At 36.1% G+C, this 14,549-nt stretch overlaps 1 protein-coding gene across 3 annotated transcripts in view; it reads right to left on the reverse strand.

Moving 5' to 3' along the window:
- tln2a (talin 2a) overlaps positions 1-14,549 on the reverse strand; it is an 87,451-nt gene that overhangs the window by 14,623 nt on the left and 58,279 nt on the right. For 2 of the 3 annotated variants that reach the window (XM_066647213.1, XM_066647214.1), the window contains 16 exons: positions 14,344-14,484; positions 13,119-13,300; positions 12,910-13,042; positions 12,678-12,779; positions 12,293-12,463; positions 11,380-11,526; positions 9,757-9,858; positions 9,544-9,663; positions 8,701-8,847; positions 7,366-7,535; positions 3,939-4,122; positions 2,750-2,875; positions 1,883-1,999; positions 1,318-1,503; positions 1,007-1,114; positions 583-688 (listed from right to left, as the gene is read on the reverse strand). In XM_066647213.1, the coding sequence (XP_066503310.1) occupies positions 583-688; positions 1,007-1,114; positions 1,318-1,503; positions 1,883-1,999; positions 2,750-2,875; positions 3,939-4,122; positions 7,366-7,535; positions 8,701-8,847; positions 9,544-9,663; positions 9,757-9,858; positions 11,380-11,526; positions 12,293-12,463; positions 12,678-12,779; positions 12,910-13,042; positions 13,119-13,300; positions 14,344-14,484 (2,242 nt within the window). Of the gene's footprint in view, positions 1-582; positions 689-1,006; positions 1,115-1,317; positions 1,504-1,882; positions 2,000-2,749; positions 2,876-3,938; positions 4,123-7,365; positions 7,536-8,700; positions 8,848-9,543; positions 9,664-9,756; positions 9,859-11,379; positions 11,527-12,292; positions 12,464-12,677; positions 12,780-12,909; positions 13,043-13,118; positions 13,301-14,343; positions 14,485-14,549 lie in introns of those variants that run through there. The other variant, XR_010795722.1, reaches the window with a different exon arrangement.

Consider the following 14,549-nt stretch of genomic DNA (forward strand, 5'->3'; position numbering starts at 1 on the left):
AACAGTCAGTAAAATCTGTGTGGCCTCATTTTATCATCAGATTTGACAGTCTGCAACTTTGATATATAAGGGTCACTTCTCTTGTGCAAAGTATTTCACAATAAAATGCAGACAAAACTTCCTATGAATCCTGCATTTATAATGCTTTGTAAATGCATTTAAAATATGTTATGGCTTAAATAATACCTTATAATACTTGGCATAAGCTTGTATAGTCAAATTTACTTAAGTATAATTACATGCAACACACTTAAAACAAGAATATATAGATTAATAGCATCAGATATCATGAAGCATTATAACATAATTTAATAAGAACACTGCAAATACTATAGTTGAGTACAACAAGGGGACAGTCTTCAATTTACTCTATGAGCACATAATGTGTTACGCAAGTATGTGAGTTGTATTTTATGAAATGTTTCCAGGTAAGTATAACATGCACATATTCAGGCTTATGCAAGATATTAACATGCATCATATATGCCATATACTTTATGTATGCATGTAAAAAAAGACTTATGAATACAGGATTGATAGTATTATTAAAATGTATTTGAACTGAACTTGGTTTGTACTCACCTTTCATGGCCTCTGCTGTTTGAATGAGTTCAGTGACGGCTCCAGCAACTCGTTTGGAGAACAGAGCTAACTGCTGCTTCTGCTCAGCTGTGGGCCTCTGCAAGACCTACACGATGAGTTTAATTTTAAAGAATAATACACTTCAAAGGTGAGAGAGTATCTGTCTCTATTCACTGTTTGTAAGACACATTATTAAATATGGCTAAAGACTAAGAGCATAATACTGCTCCATTTCAGCATTTAGAGAGCATGCACAAAACTGCTTTTTTAAATATATGAACTATTTTTAAGAAACAGAGACAGGACATATTCAGATAAATCAAACATGTGATATTTTTATTTTAATAATTTTGAAATTATTAAATCAGAGACATTAAAATTGAGACATTGACAAAATGGAAGAAAGTATGGCTATATGCAGCACCTGCAGGACCTGCTCCAGCAACTGAACATATCCATTTGTGCATTCTGTTCCATACAGAAGAGCTCTGCTCCGGACCTCCTCAGTCACTCCGTCATGATATGCTGCTTGCTGTGACAAATAGAAACAACACCCTTTATAAGAATTCCTCCCTGTAAGAAAATTTTAATGAGTCTACACTCCTTAGCTCATTTTGTAAGACATGCCTACTTCACTGTTACGCTTTTAAGAGACCTCAGATCATTCCTTTATTTACAGACACTATTGGTTATCTAGTAGCCTTTCAACTGCACTGCTCTAACGCCAACACACACCTTGCATGCCATCAGCATATCTGTGACCACTTTGCGGCTGAGGTTAGCTGTGGAGATTATGTCTTCCTGTCTGGCTGAGTTTCCAGCAGCCACAGCTTTAGCTGTTGCTGTAGTGATACCCTTGGTCATTCTGATGAACTCTTCAGGTGTGGTGGACTTTTCTGGAGCATCTTTAGACTGAAAAACCTGAAAAGTCAAAATCAAGTCACACTTCTTACTGTGTATTAAACATTAATAATTAGTTAACTGTTAGTAAAATGTTAATTGTTTGATCAAATTAAATTACTCCAAATCGAAGCTGGCAGGAAAATAAAAAACACAGAACAAGAAGTTTATTGGAAGTTAATAGAGCAATTATCAATTTTAACTCATATTAGAGCACTTTCCACCTGTAATTTTCACACAATTTAAAGAGCAGCTTTTCAAATTAAATCATTCTTAAAAAATGCAGGTAAAATGTTTTCTGCATCAGCAGCTATACCATATATATATATATATATATATATATATATATATATATATATATATATAAAATGTAATGTGTGTGTGTGTGGTCTGTTCATACAGTGAGCTCTTGTCTGATAAACTCAATGGTGGCCTCCAGTGCTCTGGTGCCTTTAGTGGCCTCGTCTTCTACGGCTTTCACTGTCTTCAGCAAAGATGTCACGTTAGTCACCATCACCTGGTACCACATACACAAACAAACAAAGAGAGAAGCTAACACAAAACGTCCATGCATAACAGAGAATATCAGCTCAGATTCATGCCGGACTCTTAAGAAACATTCACAGTAAGGTCATCATCACCAGGTTTTAACTGACTATGACTATGGAAAGACTATGGAAAGGAATTACCAGGAAGGAAAATGAACAGTTATTAATGAATAATAGTAGGAAATAGATTAACTCACAAACACACACTGGAGTAGTCCCTTAGAGTAACACTGCTTTGATAGACCACTGCAGATTATTTGTTGTAAGTGTGAAGAACTTTTTAAAGGTTTTAAAACCATAACATGATGTAAAGGTTCCTTACCAATTTAAAACATTTTAGTTTAAGCTAAAAAGTGGTTCTTCTATGGCATCGCTCAAAAAACACTTTTTAAAATACTGTACATGTACTGTACATACATCTGAACCTCAAGTTGAGTGTGAAAGATTTTATTAAACGTAACCTTGACACTAATTTTAAATTCAAACCAAAACTTACTTTTAAACATAACACTTTACAAAATGCTGACAAAACATAAACAATAGCATATATGAGACATGCATAAAATATGTAATGATTTGTGCTTACTATGACTTGAAACATGAACTAAGAACCTATATTATCAATCATGATTTAAAATTTATTGTTAATTAAAAGCTGGGCTTTAGAAAAATAATCTGATGTCTAATACAAGGGATTTGCATGTGTGTGCTGTGTGTACCTTGGCCGCACTTTTCAGTTGGAACATGGCTGGGTCATCTGCTGCTTTGCCTGCTGCACACTTGGTTGCTACAATGAGCTCAGCTAAAGCTTTTGCAACATCTTTAACTGCATTGATCAACACTACCTGAGAAAAGGAGATGTTTGTCATGTCTAACAAAAAGATCTATAGTCTCTGTAAACACAGTGTCACAGGTATTATGACAATTTTTGAAAACTCTTTGATCATTTTAAAAAAAGAAGAAAAAATGGAACAGTTATATTCTCAGAACAATGTATCAAACTGTTACTGAGTTTCTGGGGTAAGTCAATTTTTATACCTGTAATTAGAAAACAATTGTTAAATGTTCCAATGAAAAAAAAGAATCAATTCCACTTCAGCCTTTAGATCTAATAAAAGGTATATTATGCATGAACATAAATGTTTTTCTCTGAGCCAATGTATCTTCAAAGCTTTATGTTAGATTTGTTATAATCAAAAGCAGACATTACTGATTCAAGAAGAATAAAAATCTGCTAAATATGGTGTTGGTCTAATTTTGTAAGTCCCTATGTAAAACCTGAATTGTTTTGAATCAAGATCTCAACATGCCCTACAGACAAGTGACAGGCGCACTATTTGGGCACAGCTGTCCATGTCAAACAAACAAGCAAATGGCAATATGTTTGGCCATAAACTCTGGACCTACCATGACACTGATCAGGACAAATCAGGAGCCAGAGTGAGCATGTAAAAGGAGGCTTGAAAGCAAGTCTCAAATGGATCATTTGATGCCACTTCAGTTTCTAGTTCGTTTTTCATTTGATACTTGAAATATTTCATTTAATACTTTAGACACAAAAATAATTTCATAAATGTTGATCACATTTCAAATCACAGATTTGAACCACAAGTTCTTTTTGAACCCTTCTACATAATCAGATTAATTTGGTCGTGAATGGCACAACGCACATTAAAAATTTTTATTTTGCACATATCATGCAATATTATATCATATTAATATACATTTTAACTCCACCAGAGAAGTTGCCACATCCCTAAATTTGCAAAATTTAAATAGTTTTGCTTTAAGGAACACAATTCAGTTCTAAGTCTGCTGTTGTACTTTTCAGGTATATTTACTTTCTCTGTACATATTAATTTTCTTGTAGGGAATATGAAACAATGAGATTTTTTCTCTCTTGCTCACCTGAGTCTCTGTATCATCTGGGCCAATGCTGGCAGCTCCCAGTTTGACTACGTCAGTGAGATGTGTAATGGTCTTTGCTGATGACTGAGCTGCTCTGGAGAGCTTCTCCTGACCAGCTGCTGCTCCAGACACCAGGTTCTTTGTGTCCTCCACCAGAGCTTTAGCCGTCTTAAGAATATTCTCCCTGTGAAACACAGAACTTAGAAGCTATGTCTTTGTTCTCGTGATCTTGAGATTAGTCATCATCATTATATCTATATAAAATGTAGCCCATAGGAGCCTATGTTGTCATATGTGTCACACAAAATTTATAAGGCCTGGAATGTTCCCCATACAGAATTATCCTTCAATTTAAAGGAGCAATCTGTAGGACATTTACTGCACTTAGTCATAAAATGTCCAGAGTGTGGTATCATAGATAAAGGAAACAGTCAAAGCTAAAACACTGCTGCCTCTCACAGCATTGCTAAAGCAGTATATTCTCTTGAGAAGTGCCCAGTTACCAGACGCAAAAAGCACCACTGCCCTTCTAAAAATCCACGTGACAAGAGTAAAATGAGAGGAAATATTGGCCCTGTGTTTGAAAAGTGGAGGCAGTTTACAAGCAGCAACACTATAGAACAAAGCCAGAGCTGGCTAATTTTTTTCTGAACAGGTAACAGCAAATCATTTCAGAAAAAATATAGAAGTACAGATGCCTATGAATAGATTAAAAGGAGAAAACACAGAACATAGCTTGTGCCCCCTATATAAAGAAACTGAGGCATAGCGACGTTTGTGTTGTGTGTTTTATACGAAGAAAGTCAACAACATGACTGAAAAGTGTAAATACCATTGTTTTAAAGAATTGATGCAGTTGCATGTGTGTTTCTCCGTGTGTGTTTTAAACATATTCACCTATATAAAGTGGACAGGAGAAATCAAGCTTGGTAGTACACAGCAAATATAAGTGTTTTACTAGTAGGTAGATGTTTTAGCGACATGACATACATTTGGCCATGTGTTTTAAATGGATAAAATGAGAAATAAGTGTTTCAAAACGACTTTCGTTTATGAATCCTAGCGCTGGCTTTAGCTTGGCATGGGTGTTTAAGGTGGACATGAGTATTCAAATAGAAGCTAGAGAACAAAGCAAATAAGACTCAAACAGACACATTTAAGGTAGAATTAATTGCTTGAATACGAAAATTGTGAATAATGTTTTGAATAATACGATTGGTTTGTGTGATTTAAATAAATAAAATGGAATAACAGTTGCTCCAAAAGTTTCAAAAGCTATAGCGCTAGCTTCAGGTCTTAAGGTGGAACAGAGAATTCCATTAGGATTCGTAAACGGACACATGTAAAGTGGAATGACATCAGTGTCGATTGCTCTAAGACTGCAAGGGAAGCTCAGCTTCCCCTAAAATGTCAAAAAATAAGTGATCAAACATATACTGTTGTATGTACATGTCATTGAATAAATATGCACTACAACGTGCTCAACTTTTGTTCAGAATCAGCTTCTTATCACTGGTAAAGATGCGGCTTTCCTCTCAATCATTCGCGCAGATTCACAGTGTTTTAAGTTCAATAGCGAAGCAGCGAAACGAGACGAGTGATTGGATAAATGCTGGGCTTTGTCCCGCCCATCGGACGCTCAGCGTCTCTGGAGGTCTATGGGGCAGAGGGCTGGCCTCGGCTGGCCCGGACGCTCAGCTTCTGCATGATGATTGGATGATCTGTCTGAGGCTGAATCCCTTTTTGATTGACAGCGAAATGAGCGAATCAGCGATCCTTTGGTGTAGAGATCCGTGGGAGCATTATATTTTCATTCTGTTCTGAATTGAACCGGACTTTCTTAAACCTCTTAGCGGCATTTTCTTTGTTAAAAACGACTAGCGACAAATCGAGCTTCTATTTCTGGTGAGGTTTTTTGTAGCTGCTTGTGTTTGGAGACTGACTTCTATCACTCTTTCTGACTTCTATTGCAGTGTCCAGCGGGTGCTGCTGAGCCCTTCCACGTCACAAAGCACTCACAGGCGGACACACTTCACATGGGCCAAGGCCGTTTAAGCAGCCTAGCTCTGCTGGCCATTGAGAGGACACTAGTCAAGTCCCTGGAAAAGACGCCTTGTTGGTACGACAGGGTCACAGATCATTTTCTTGAAATGGAACGGAGGGTAGAATTTACGTATAAATAAACCGACACATTTTATGATGTAGGCCGAAATTGAGCTTCCCCTCCTTGAAAGACCAGCATCCGCCACTGAATGACATGTATGACTAAGATAATCGTGGATAAAATGTGCATCCAAAATGACATTTATGATGGAATGGAAAATCGATAAGCAACACCAGTCTTGTCTAGTCAAAACAGGTGGATAGATAGATGAATGTCTTACCCAGTAAACAAGGAACGCCAATGGACGTCCAAAATCCATCTTAATAAGTTAGTTAATTGGTTACCAATCGATAACGTCAGTGGACGTCCAAAATGCGTTTTATACAAGTAATTTATTTCGGGACCAATTAATAACGACAATGGACGTCCAAAATACGTCAAATAGTCGTCTTTTCAATGTCTGTGTTTGGACGTCTTTTCAACTTTCGTTTTCAACCTTAAGAGAACGTTGATTAGACGGCAGTCATTACGTCACTTCAACGTTGAATTAACAGCTAAATGTTTACTGGGTATGGAAATGATGAACACTTTTCTGTGTAACTGTTGATTATGGCACATTAATCTTAGTTATCACGGCCAAGTTCTTAAACTTGTCTCTTGCTTGTTCATTCAGTTTTCCTCAAACTGGCAACCTGCTCGAGCTTCACATCTGGGGAGGAGGGGGAGTAGGCAGTCAGCTCTCTCCAATGTTTTGAAGCTGTATTATAGTTCAGAATTTAAATGTTTGGTGTCAATGTTACAGATTCCTTTAAATCATGATTTCCCTAAGTGACATTTACTGAACATCCTGGATGCAGTTACATGACTTTTTTGAGTTTGTGAATTTTTGCAGAATGATCTTAAGTACAGACTACATAAATGTTTATTTTACAAGCATATTTTTGTTTCTAAAATATGTGTTCCAACTTTTTAACAATTCAAATGCTTTAGTAACCTGTGCCATGTTACATATGACCCATTCTGATCCCATTTCATGAACAAAATATTGAAGTTACAAAATAGCTGTTGAGAGGTTTATTAAATAGAGGGATATTAACCCAAATATAATTACAGAATACAGCAAGAAATGTGACAAAAATGTGTTCCACAATGCTTCTTTGGTCTGTTTTATATTTCTCATTATTTGGATTTATGGTGAACTGAGTATGAGCTCTTAAGGGTTAAAGGACAGCTGGAGTCAGAAAACAAAGGTACAAGCTTTTATCTCAAAAGTGACTATGCAGTTCATTAAAAACTGCAAGAATGTGAGTGACCAAGTGTTACCGATGTTCAGCAAAGGAGTCTTTGTTGGTTTCAGCATTGAGTGTTCCAGCTGAGGCAAACATGATGGTTGTGTCCAGGTCTGCAATGATGCCGGACACAGCACTGGCCGCAGTGATACATGCAAGAGTTCCTTTATTACCCGCCTGCAGTGCCGACAACACTTGAGAAACCTGACACACATACAAATCAAACAAATGCAATATTAAACAGTTTTAAAAATAAAAGAAAGAAAATAGAAAAAATAATCGCAAGAGAGCAAATTTGTTTGATCAAAAATTAAAAGCTGGTTGAAGATTGAACCATATATTAAAGAGCTAGAAACTCCTGATACTAATAACCTCTGCAAGTATATTATATACATTCTTATACAGTGTTGCAACAATACAGAACATTCAATAAAATACTTTGAAATTTACTGATGTTTGATATCAAATTCAGTCCCAAAATGTGGTACTGAGTATCAGAGAATAGAGGATGTAAATTCTTTTTACTTCCTTAGCTTCTCTCTGGTACAACAAGAAAATGTGAAAATTTTTAGGAACTTTCATACTAATGTTAGATGCAATAATGCATGTTAAGGTAAGGGTAAATCTTATTCTCGCAATATGTTTACAGATTTGCAGGTCAGGTTAAATGAAACAGTTTTACTGAAATTCATAGACGGAGCATTTTGTAGGATGTGTCTGGTGCAGTAAGAATGAAAAAATCTCAAACTTCAGCAGAAAACTATTTTTTTGTTTGGTCAATAGGAAAAGGAATCAGGAAACCACTTCAGATATAGACATTATTGATAGTGCATATTTTTATAGATATGTATCGACATATTAGTATTTATAAAAAAATAAATAAATAAAAGAAAAAACCCACACACAAACTCTAGTCTGAAATTTGGGTTGTAGTTTCTGTTTTGACACAAGTTCTGTTCACATAAATATCTTTTTGTGCTACACAATATTATGGGCATCATACAAGTAACGTTTGGTTGCATAGTACCAATGGTTTGATATTTTAACCATAGTTCGTTTTGTTTTCACATTTACCAATTCAGTATGTTGTAATAAAGTTGAACTTTATGGTTAGTATAAAGCATTATCTCATTTGTCTTCAGGAATTCTTTACTATAAGTCCTATAATAATACTATTCTATAAGTGCGCAATTACCCACATCTTTCTCTGGCCCTCTCGTGGAACCCTCCTGTTACAAGTGTAGCACAAAGGCAAGTATATGAAAATTAATGACGCTGATGGTTGTCTACGCAAACACATGGACAAACACCAAGTATATATCTAGCCTAAGATGTGCACAAGTGCTACACATGTCTGTTTTCATTCTACCTTCTCAGTGACGACACGCGCACATTCAGTGAGTTCCCTCTTGGTAATGGAGTCGGCAGGACACATCTGCAGAGCTCCAGCTTTCTGCACTAGAGAAATGCAGCTGTGACCCAGCTCCTGAACCTTCATCTTTATTTGCACTCCAATCTGTGAAAGAAAATTACAGTTATGCTGAAATCTACATTTACCTGTGCTTTAACATTTGTGAACTTCAATTAATATTCAATTTTTTTATTACCATTTTATTTATTTATTTATTTTTTGACATATTGTGAGACAATCTTGCACTTTAATAATGTTATGGTTGCTAACAGAGTTAGGATTCTTTCCCAATTACTCTTACTGGTATACTCCTGCCCAAGCTAGGAATCAATTAGTCTGTAGTGTGGAAGGTAGTGGTCATGCACTATACTGTACCTAGAATGGCAAATGCCTAGGGACATTGCAAGCAGGCAGAGGCTTACCACATATTTAAAGAAAAGCAGTATTATGACTTTTTTTTAATTGAACTACATGAAAAGGAAAGTATATTTAACACTGTAGTGCCTATACATTAGTACTTATATCTTGTCATTGAAGGTGCTAAACCTTTAGTACATATATGGGTCTTTTGCCCCATAAAAAATTCTAAATTAAAAATACACAATAGGAAAAATAAAATAATGGATATATAAAGGACGTTAGACTGAAGGTGGGGCAATAAATAAATCAATTAATTAAATAAATAAACAATTATCCCAGTTTAGAAAAACAGACAAACAAAGACTACGTTTGGGAATATTCCTATGTACCATAAGAGAAAGCATGAAAAGGTAAACGGATAAAAATGAATGATAAAGGGACCTCCTCTGGTTCGGTTGTAGCAGCAGCAAGCTGTCCTTGTAGAGCCAGCTGAGTGAAGTCTGCTGTGATCTGAGATGCCAAACTGCCCAACTCCTCTGGAGCATTCATTGATTTTGTCAGCTAAGAGGCAGAGCGGAGAAAGAGTCAAAGAGAGCAAACATTTAAATGAATAACACATACACAGTTCAAAACAAGTGAATGACTGCTTCTTACCATTTCATGTGTAGTAACAGCAATAGCTTTGGAATATTTCACCATAGTGGTCTGATACTCAACAAATGAACCCTCTGGCTCTGGTGGGGTCCCCTCCCCCAACTACAACAGGGAAACAGAAGAATTTTAGAAGCTTTTATTTATTTTTATTTAAACCAATGCTGCATTTGAGGTTATACTATCATGTTGGACATAGCCAAATGGGCTCAGGAAAACTTTGGAAAATCCTTCGCACATAACACAGTCTGCCACCGCATAAAGAAATGCAGCCCAAAACTGCATTATGCAAACAGAAAGTTGTATATTAATTTTGCACAGTGATGCCAGGCAGTTCTCTTGTCCTGACGTCATCTGAGATGGACCAAAAACAGTGTAAACATCGTAAAACTGTGGTCGGACAAGTCCACATTTTAGTTAGTTTTTAGGGAAAACGGATGTTGGATTGTATCTTTCAAAGTTGAAAAAGACCATCAGGACTGATGAAAAGTGACAGTAGCAATAGATATGAAGTTGCAAATGTAGAGTAAAGCAGAGGAGTGGATTGCAGCAGATGCCTGGAATGGAGGGTAAACAACTGGTCTCAAGGAGGTGGGCAGCAGACCCCAACTGTTTTTTTTTTAATTTTTATAAGTACAAAATCATATCAAGCATCTCTAAAATCTTAAAAGACACCGCCCCACCTATGCAATGTACAAATGCCACGGACACTGATGGTCCCCCAATTCCATGAGAGATGTTAGACTTTGCTTCTTTCACTGATAACGACTGATAAGGATGGTTCTTTTAGGCACAGTGAATCCAATAATCGTTTTTCCAAAAAGAAAAAAAAAACAAGCTGGAATGTAGGCTCATCAGTCCACAACAAACATTTCCCGTTTTGCAGACCATCTGACTTGAGATCAGAGAACTCTGCCCTTGTTATTCTTGTCCTTTCCAGGGTTTCATGTAGCATTTCTTAAAGGAAATGTTGATTCTGGGGAAGTGCTGTTCTCTCTGGTTTGCTTAAGTTCCACCTTAAGTAATCTGACAGCAATATTACCCACCCATGGAGCAGGAATGGAGTAATATCCTCATTTCAGTTTGTGATTTTAAACCTCTGGTGGTCTAAACAATTGCAGATGCCATTTCTCTGCAATGAGCAGAGAAAGAGAGAGAGAGAGAATGTCTAGCATTCCGGACCAAGATCCACTGTATTTTTAGCCATTTACAAAAAAGACTGGAGGACTAGAATATGATGAGGCAATATCCTCAGAATTTTATAAAAGTATATTTTTATTAAAATCATGAACATTGCCTTTAATATATTTTTATCTCCATGTTTTAATCACTGTTTGGAGGATGTGCTATAAAAATAAATGATTATTTTATAGCAAAATTACTTCTGACAGTATAATGATAACGTGATAAAATACATTTAGAAAGTTCATGAAAAGTCTTCTCAACCTCATTCACATACCAGTGCTCAAAGGATAAAATGGCACACTTCTTTAACAACAGTCTTACAATCGACAATTATTGCAACTATGATTATAAAATGATATATATTATACAGACATAACAGTAGGGTCATTTGAGTCAGGTAAAATTAATATGAGATAAGTACATAAGAATGTTTGTTGGTACCTTGCCCATGGCATCAGTAATGGATTCCAACATGCCACCCACTATGCCCACCTCACTGGCAGCCTCATTCAGGGTAACCATCAAGTCATCCACTGCTTCCCTCATCAGCAGTGTCGCTTCTGCTATGGCATCATGGGTGAGGGTTGCCTAGTATCATAAACATACATAAATATGTCACATGCACATACAGTTTAAGCTGGGTTCATTTAATAACAGTAGGATTTGTTAGGTTTTGAGAAACTAAAATTTAGTTAAGAACTCATCAACAGTGTGGACTCAGTATGCGACTACAGGGCATAAGGGCACGAACTGGGACTATGCTTGAGTCAGAAGAAAGATCAGCACCCTGGTTTTTCCTTTCTACAATTTAGAAAATCCATGCAGAGAATTTTGTATATTTTTTCCCCACAATAAAATTCACCCAACAAATTTTGAATAAAACCCAGTGTGTTTCAAATCATTTGAGTGAATGTGAATAACTAATTACAAATATTCAATTACTTTCTGCATTTGTAAGTCCTGTATCTTCAAATTGCGAATCTAATAATTTATACACCAGTCAATTTTAGGGTTTTAACATTAGGTTACTCTTCTATTTACAAGTAATTACTGCTTTGCATATGGCCACACTGTTGAAATTTGAGGCTTGTCATGTGATTTTATAATGACCGCGCATTAAAAACTGCTGTAACAAATTGGTTCTTAAGCACATATGCTGAGTGTATTAAGAAGTTAAACAGTACTTCTGTAAGTTATTCAGTATTTAAGTAGTATTTTGAGATACTGCTTTTGGAATTCTACTTAAAGTTGAATTCTTCAAGTTGCTTTGTGCTTGGCTAGTCTTCCTTCTACTTGAGTGCTGATTTGGACCAAGTATCAAAAATTGTAACTCTGCTGTGCGCATATTCTAAACCTTAGGGTTCCCTCCTCCTTCCTTGGCAGCGTAGAGCATCTGCAGGGTAGATTCTGCCAGAGTTTTGGTCTGATCCAGAAGGTTCATCTGCTGCTGGTGGTGTATGAGTTTCGAGGCCAGACCCACTGCTGCTTTGCGTAGAGGCTCAAAATAACTTGCCAACTGAGACACCTGTGGAGACAAATAATTACTGTTATAAAAACATGTGCTTAGCAAGTTTTTATACGGCACACAAATACTGTAGCTTCAAAACCCAATTTGGTGATATTTTTTCCCCATTTTGTTTTGAATAAAATTCACTTATATTTGTCAGGTATATAATGTATTTATTATTGTAGAAAACACAACATAATCATTATTTTAAAACCATGTATTCCATGAACACCTTGTGTCCCAGCTGTGCTGCATCTCCTTTGGCAGCTGTGGAGATAGGCTCAATCAGGTGACCCATTTCTTGCACTGTTGACATCAGCTGCTCCTGTAAAGCCTGCGGAGTATAATGAGCTTTGAGAGTATCCACTAAGAAAAAGCATTTCTTACATTATCATAAATGTCTTCAGTTTATTATAATTCCATAACTGATTTATGAGTTAAACTTTACTGTTGATAACTATTACCTCTAATGATATTTCATCTTGGGTGGGCAGATTTTGAATGACAGCAGCAAGAGAAGCCTGTTCAATGTCTCTGATGCAATTATTAATGCTGCTAATGGCAGAGTCACATTCCCTTTGACCAGGAGCCTTGTCCCTGTGGAACATATTCCACTTAAAAAATCTAAACACAAGGATTCTTAAGAGCTGAAGTTCATGTTTTTGTATGGTACCTGATGGCAGTGATGAGACTCTTGATGGAGTCTGACACAGTGCGCGAGTGTCCAGCAAGTAAAGACCACGTTGGAGGATCTTTAGGGTTCAAAACCAGTGAGCGTGCAGTCTTTAATAGTTCAGTGGAGCTTCCCAACATGGAGCGTGCTGACTGGAGGATTGGTTCCTGTGCAGCAGAACCCTAAATTTGTAAGAGAAATGGGATTTTATCATTATTATTAAGGCAGTATTTTATTAATATAAACTAATACCCCAATGTTTACGCTAAATTTCTCAACAACCGTATGAACTTGGATTAACAAGTTGAAGAGATGGTTAAATATAGCAAAATTATTTTATAATCAATATTTCATTAAACCGAATGACAGAACCTGTACTTTCTGTTTAAAATATGAAGGCTAAATTAAAATAAATAAAAAAAGAGGAAATGTTGTCAGCATTAAGGTAGTATATCTTATATGCTCTACTTTATTTTCATTTAAATAGCTTGATACACTTTACCAGGCTTATTTGAATTATCCATTCAAAAAGTAACAGATTTGACCAATACAAGGTTTGATCAATACATTTTGTCCCATCAAATTGGAAGTTGATTGCATTGGACAGCTGAAAATTAGTAAAACTAACCAAATTCCCACTGCTTTTTTTTTTTTTTTTAGTTTTTTTTTTCTTTGTCACCCATTATATTGTATGCCACAAAGCTTGACAACATCAAACCACACATTTAAGTTATAAAAATTAGCTGAAATTCTATTAGATATGATTTGTCATTTATTCATTCTGAGTAAATGCTTCAATTGTGTTGTAAAACAGACTTTTTGCTCCTGAATTCTGTTCATTGTCTCCAATTTCTTTTTCTGACTGATTTGAACGCTTGAAATAAAAGAAGTCTGCAAGGGCCTTTGTCCTAGTCCTAGTTGATGAACTGGAATGTTAAGTTCATGTAGGATTTAACTCTGTCTTGTGTTGCGGTCTTTTTTACTCAAGCCTCTTAGTCAAGACAAAAAAAGTCAATTTTCACTGAATATGCTGTGTGTGTGTATAAAATGTATGGTGCTATAAATGGTTAAATAAAAACATACTGTAGCCTATTGTATACATATGTATAATGTACATATGTATAATGGTATAGCTTTCAGGCTTAGTGTACAGTCTAAAGTGAGATATATATTATTCATGAAAATCACACCCACAGCTTTAGAAGAGTCATGAAAACAAACACACCTCCTTGCTTATTTGAGCAGGAACACTGGCAAACTCAGGGTTGGAGGCAAAAGTGGTCAAACAGTCCACAGCTTCAATGAGAGGAGTTGTAGCAACTCTGCATTTCTCACGATTCTCATGAGAAAAATCCCCATCAAGAGCCTAGCGTGAAACAGGAAAGATTAATAAATATTTATTTTCATTAGGTCAAAGTTAACATAATGTAA

The sequence above is a fragment of the Hoplias malabaricus genome, chromosome 16, assembly GCF_029633855.1.
Source record: "Hoplias malabaricus isolate fHopMal1 chromosome 16, fHopMal1.hap1, whole genome shotgun sequence".
NCBI lineage: Eukaryota > Metazoa > Chordata > Actinopteri > Characiformes > Erythrinidae > Hoplias > Hoplias malabaricus.